Here is a 6,985-nt window from a genome sequence, read left to right on the forward strand (position 1 = left end):
TCTCTCTTAGAGCTAGGGATTTTTAACATTTCTTCATGTGTTTGTTACACATCTGAATGTCTTCTTTGGTGAAGTGTCTGTTCATACTCTGTGCCCATTTTTCAATTGTGTTGTTTTCCTTTACCTTGTTGCGGTTCTCGAATATTTTATAAATTCTAGATATAAGTCCCTTATCAGGCATGTCATTACCAAATATTTTTTCCCAGTCTGTGGCTTCCCTTCTTACCCTGTTGGAGAAAGGATGCTGCAGTCTTGGATGTGTGGATAAACATCTGTGTGGTTTCAAGCCAGTTAGATGTTCATACAGGACACTGGCAAACAGGACTCATCAAATAATCTTTTTTACCACCGAGTACTGTTCCCCCCAACTAACAACGGAGGCTTCAGCCTGAGCTCAGACCTACAACCTGAGAAAGGAAGAGAAAATGAGGAGAGCATGTGAAGCTACTTTATAAAATAGGTGATTATAACATCCATTTGGAGAACATGGAAAGTTTTAATAACGAAATTCATCCCTTAGTTCATTTAAGCGAGACATTGTCTGGGGAGCAGCACTCATTAAATAAGTGCTTGTTAATGAGGTGAACCTGTCCTTTGGAATTCATATATAGAAGGAGCTTTCCAAAAGTAAAACTGTGGGGGGGAAAAGAAAGGAAGAAAAGGTAAAACTGTAACTTGAAACATTAAACAAAGATGGATCATTGTCTACAGAGAGATTGTTAAAAATGCACGTAGGAGAACACTGCTATTGTGTGTCGTCGAGCCAGAACCAACTTAGAGCTGACCCTCCAGTGGATTTTCAGAGATTATAAATTGCACGGGAGGAGATTGCCCATCTTCTTCCCACAGAGCAGTTGGTGGACTTGAACCTCCTGCTCTTGCGTTGGCAGAGAAGCTGTTTCCCACTAGGCCACAAGAGCGCTCTGGCCTGGTGTTAGCCAAGTCTGATCTAAAGATATTTAAATGTCCTTTGAAAGCAATACAGTTGTTTTTTAAATTTGGTAAAATAGACACAAAAGCACATAAATGCAAAGTTTAGCAGACTGTGGCGTGAGCACCCACACGACCCTGCCCTGTAGTTGCTAAGCTGCCTCCGAGTCTAGAAATAGAACACTCTGCTCCCAGGAAGCCCCATGAGCCCTGGGACTAATCACATGCAGCCTTTGCTGGTTTCACTTCCGTGTTCTTCTTTCTAGGTTTTCTAACTAACAACACAGTTTAATGCGTTTCTGAACTTCGTACAAATAGAATCACACTGTAGTCCCCGCTTCTGCGTCTTGCTTCTTATACTCAATGTTGTGCCTTTAAGACTCATTTGTACCTTCATCTTTAGTTGGTTCACATTACAGTTCACTATTCTTAGAGGGAGCCCTGGTGGTGCAGTCCATGGGGACAAATGCTGCCAATCCAAAGGTCTTCCCTCTCTGCTGGTTCAAATCCACCAACCGCTCCTTGGGAAAAAGATGAGCAATCTCCTTGTCATGAGACATACAGCTTCAGAAATCCAAAGGAAGTTCAGTTATGAGTAGATTGACTCTCCAGAAAGGAATGTTTCTATTTCCATCACAGCTTGTTTTCCATTCTAAAATGCATGGATATTTGGGGTTGGGAATGATGGAAGCAGGAGTGGCATCACTTCCTAAACAACATGCCTCTGGAAACTCTATGAACTTTGATAAATGATGATAGATATGGAAAGGCTTCAGGCCTTTTGTTCATAGGGTTGCTATGAGTCATGCTTGACTTGATGGCAATCAACAACAACAACAACATATAATGATGTTAGAATATTTTTGTCCTGTATATCTTAGCACATGGCAGCACAAGTATTTTTTTCTTTGCCCACCTCCACCCCTGCCCAACCTAGGAATACAGCTGCCAGGACATGGAGAAGATGCCTCTTGGTCCTTGGTAGATAAAGCAGACTGTTTTCCAAAAATGGCTGGACTCCTGAACAATAAATGAGCATTTCTGTGGCTTCATATTTCTGCTAACATTTGATAAGAGCAGGATATGAGTTTTGTATCAATTTAGTGGGTTGATAGTGATATCTCTTTGTGGTTTTTAATTTGCATTTCTCTGATTCCCACTGAGGTTGATGCCATCTGGATTTCCTCATGTGTGAAGTGTCTGGTTAGGTCTTTTGAGAGTTTTTCTATTTAGCTATTTGTCCTTTTTATATACATAAAGAGACATTCTTTATCTTCTTGTTTGTGTGCGGCAGGTATCATGTTTTCGCTCTGTAGTTCATTTTTTTTCAACCTTTTTTACAAATTAATGTTAGTGAAAGTTTACAGAGACTTTGGATTTCCTTTCATTCATTGTTGCACTTTTCTCCCTGCCCACCCCTCCCCCACAGTGCTCTCTTCACTTTAAAAAGTAGAAGAAAAATTCTTTCACTGTTATACAATCTCTTCCCCCAAGTCCACTCCACTATGCAGCCTTCGTTCTGCACTCCTGTCATGACAATAATGCCTAATCATATATCCCTTTTAAACAGTTCTCTTCCTCACATGTTTCAATGCAGTATACATTACTTATCCCCTCCTTCTCAGTCTCCCCTCAACTCCTATGTCAGTCCTCTTAGATAACAGTGGCATTATGCAGTATTTGTCTTTCTGTGACTGAGATATTTCACTCACCATAAGGTCCTCCAGGGCCACCCATTTTGCATAATATTTCATGAGTTCCTGGTTTTTCAATATCCATTGTGTGAATATACCAGAGCTTCTCTGTCCGTTTGTTGATGGGAACTTGGGTTGTTTTCAACTCTGTTATTGTGAACAAAGCCTCGATAAACATGGGTGTGCATTGTAGCTCATTCTTTCATTCTCTTTCTAAAGTCTAACCTTCTAATCTAATTTAGGCCTCTCCATTTCTTATCTAATTCAAACATTTCATCTCTGATTCAAAGGCCTACTGATCCCAGCTCTACCCTAAACTATAACAAAGTTGTTTGTAAAGTGCTTTTAGATTTACAAACTTTTGAAAGTTTATTTCATGTGTGCTAAAGGTGAGTACATAAAAAAAGACAAGTGAATAAACCCCAGAGTTGTCTATAAACATATCAACACTTTTGTACCAGCAGCCAAGAAATCAAAAAACAAAGTGCATTGGCAAAACCTTCTGTCAAGGACCTCTTTAGATTTCTGAAGAGCAATTATTTCAGTCTAGAGACTAAGCTGTGCCTGATTCAGGACATGTTCTTTGCAATTATTTGCTATGCTTCAGAGAACTGGACAATGACTAAGAATTACAGAAGAAGAATTGATGCCTCTGAGTTGTGGTGCTGGAGAAGAGTTTTGAATATACCATGGACTGCTAGAACAAACAAGTTCATCCTGGAGAGGGTGAAATCAGGATGATCCTTTGAAGTAAGAATTTTGAAGCTTCATCTGGCATACTTTGGGCATGTTGAAAGAAGGGACCAGTCCTTGGAGAGGGGCAACATGCTTGGGAGGGTCAAGGGACAGCATAAGAGAGGAAGGCCCTGGATGGAATGAATTGACTCAGTCACTGGGGTAATGGGACTGGATGATCCAGAGACAACGAGGTTGGCAGGGTTTAGAGCTGTTGTACATAGGATTGCTGTGAGTTGCAAGTGATCAACGGCACATAACAACATTTCTGAAGTGACAATAATGTAGTAGAAAGAAGAGCAGGACATCTATGTATCTCTTTTATCCATTTGAAAGCAGGGATTAGCACATATTAGGATTTTAACCACTTTCTTCAGCAGATATTTACCTTCTTTGAGCTCTGCTCTGGTGGCCTAAAGAGTATGAAGTTGTGCTGCCAGTACAAAGGCAGGCAGATCAAATCCATCCGCTGCTCCATGCAAGAAAGACAAGCAGTCTCCTCCTATGTAATTTACCTCTGTAAACCTACTGGAGGTTCAGCTATGAGTTAATTCTGACTTGACAACAATGAGTAAATGAATACTGTTGTTAGGTGCCATCGAGTCGACTACAGCCCACAGAGACAACACATCTGAACATTCTCCAATCTTCACCATGCTCCCGTATCTGATATGTTAAAGCCTACTGTTACAAACATGTGTCAATTCATTTTGTTGAGAATCTTCCTCTCTTTCTCTGTCCCATCAACCTTGCTCAGAATTATGTCCTTTCCCAAGAACTAACTCCTGATAATTTGTCCAAAGTATGTAAGAAGTTTTAACATCCTTACCTCTAAGAAGCATACTGTTTTGCACTTTTTCAAGAGAGACTTGTGTTTTTGGCAATCCATGAGATATTCAGTACTCTTCTCCAACACCACAACTCAAAGCCATCAATTCTTCTGTTATCCTTATTCATTATCCAACCTTCAGATGCATAACAAGTAATTGAAAAGATAATGGCTTGGATCAGGTGCCCTTTAGTCTTTAAACTAACAACATTGTTCTTTAACATTTTGGAGAGGTCCTTGACAGCAGATTTTTCCAATGCAACATGTCTTTTGATTTCTTAACTGCTGTTAACCAGATGTTGATTGTGGATCCAAGTAAAATTAAATCATTGATAACTTCAAACATTTCTCCATCTACCATGATAAACTGCCTCTGAAAACCCACTGGAGGGCCAGCTATGAATCTTATGAACAAAGCTCTGAACCTTGCGCCATCCTTACCATCTCTGATAAGCTCCAGCCCACTGTTATTGTCCTTTGTGGTCCATCTCAAGAGTGTTGTCCTCTCTTTCACTGACTTCCTTTCCCAGTACGATGTGTGTGTGTGTGTGTGTGTGTGTGTGTGTGTGTGTGTGTTTTCCCCAAGAACTAATTCCTCCTGATAATATGTCGAAAGTAAGTGAGATGAAGCTTCACCATCCTTGCCTCTACGAAGCATGTTGGTTGCACTTCCTCTCACACAGATGTTTGTTCTTTTGTAGAGTAATTATTGTCTACAAGTTTTCTGTTTTTCTCTGCTGTGTCTTTCTGTACTAGAGACAGCAGGCTTTTCTGGGGACTCTTCTTGTAATTGCCTATTGGCAACACTAAGTCATTGTTTTCTACATACAGTTCCACTCTTAGATATACAAAACAGAAAGAAAATTCATGGAAATCATTACTAAGTCGTTTCTTGGATCCTGAGGCCTGCAGATATTCTGCCTTCTCATTTTCTTCCAAAATGGTCTTATTCTTGTTTGATATCTAATGTTCTGTTTACAACGTTCATAGTTTTTAGCTCTATTTAGAGGGAACTCTGGTGGCTTACTCCATCTTTCAGAAATTTTATCTTTTTTATGTTGATGTTATTTCAAAAGAAAAAAACCCCAATATTTCATGGATGTTTCTGAAAGTCTCTGCCAGATTTTCACAAGTTCTGGCAAGAGAGTGCCATTTGGGTGGTCTAGGGTATAAAGAGTTTGCTCTAAACCAAAAGGCAAGAGGTTCGAATCCACCAGCTATTTTTCAGGAGAAAGATGGACAGTCTCCTCCCATGCAGTTTGCAGCCTCTGAAAACCTGTTGGAGGATCAGCTATGACATGTCGAGTTCCAACTCAACAGCAAATGAGTTTGAAGTTTTTTAGTTTTTATGGAACTAAGTATGTGAAGTTGGGGTACGGTTGTATGCATTGTCAAACTATAAGAAAATATCTGCTTAGGATTAAAAAATTCTAGCAGTAACTCTAAGGTAAAAAGGCACAGAGAACCAGGTGAAGTGAAACAAAAGAGTTTATTAGTGGATCTCGGGCAAATTTACTGTCTGAGGCCAAAGAGAGGCAGGGTAAGGCAACAAAGTTGCAAAAAAAGGAAATTACAGACCAAACTTTATAGGTAGGGGTTGGAAGTAAGGTGGTCATCCTGGTGGTCAGTTCTCTGTGGAGGGTGTGGATTGGGTGCCCTTTGTTAGTTCCCAAATATGGAGCTGCTCAGTCAAGCAAGATGTGGTTGGTGGTCGTGCTCTTTTTGGATTGGCCATAGTCTTTTTTACACCAGGCAGATTGGAATATCTCTCAGAAGGTGTGGTCAGTGTTGAATGTTGCCCAGCTCCCAGGAGGCCTTTCAGTAACAAGTGAAAGAGAACCTGTCAGTTGCTACATGTCTTCATATATCAACTCTTTACTTACTAATGGACGGAGGTAGCAAGGCTATCTTGAAAATTGTGTTGTATAGCAATTCATTCAAAACAAACTATCTAATATCTATTCTAATTAACTCTGAAGACTAAAAATAGGTGCTGCTGAACTGAACCTGCAGTCATGTTTGCTACTTGATTTTATATCACAGTAATTCATGCTCACAATATTTTCGGGGCCTCTTTTAGAAAAATAAGGATAGCAGTCCTTAAAAAAATCAGTATGAAATATTGGTAAAAGGAAATAAATCTTAAATTATATAAGCTTGAGGGAAAACTCATACTTGTTTTCGTCTGCATTGTTGTTGTTATTGTTGTTGTTGTTGATTGCCATAGAGTCAAACACAACTCATAGCAACCCTATAAACAAAAGGCCTGAAGCCACTCAACAACTATCAACATTTATCAAAGTTCATAGAGTTTCCAGAGGCATGTTGTTTAGGAAGCAGATGCCACTCCTGCTTCCAACTTGTCTGCATTATTGATGGCTTATTAGTAAAATCAAACTTGAGAATGCTACTTGGTGATTTTCTGAGACTGATTTGTGGAAGGGAGATCTGGTGGGTAAGTAGTTGCTCTGCCAAATGAAAGGCAGATAGTTCAAATCCACCACGTACTCTGAAGGAGAAGGAGGGATAGTTTTCTCCTGTGTGACTTACAAGTCTCTGAAAACCCACTGGAAGGTCAGCTATGAGTTGGTTCCGACTTGAGGGCAACAGTGAGAGAGAGGGGTTGGGGCAAAGATTTGTTGATACAAATAGTTAAGTGGTTGAAACAGATAAATGCTAAATAACTTTCAAATTAATTTTTCTTTTAGCATTTGCCCAGCCAATACGAACAGCCCAGGAGGAAGATGCCAGTAGCTGCCGGTTTCCAGAAGAAGAAGAAGGAAATTGTGAACTGTGA

General features: G+C 39.9%; 1 protein-coding gene across 1 annotated transcript in view; it reads left to right on the forward strand.

The window, feature by feature from the left end:
- TNFRSF9 (tumor necrosis factor receptor superfamily, member 9) overlaps positions 1 to 6,985 on the forward strand; it is a 14,195-nt gene extending 7,210 nt beyond the window's left edge. Inside the window, exon 7 of the mRNA XM_006885783.1 lies at positions 6,897 to 6,985. Coding sequence (XP_006885845.1) covers positions 6,897 to 6,985 — 89 coding nt within the window. The remainder of the gene's footprint in view (positions 1 to 6,896) is intronic.

The sequence above is a fragment of the Elephantulus edwardii genome, unplaced genomic scaffold, assembly GCF_000299155.1.
Source record: "Elephantulus edwardii isolate Elephantulus edwardi_28Jun2011 unplaced genomic scaffold, EleEdw1.0 scaffold00045, whole genome shotgun sequence".
NCBI classification, from domain to species: Eukaryota; Metazoa; Chordata; class Mammalia; order Macroscelidea; family Macroscelididae; genus Elephantulus; species Elephantulus edwardii.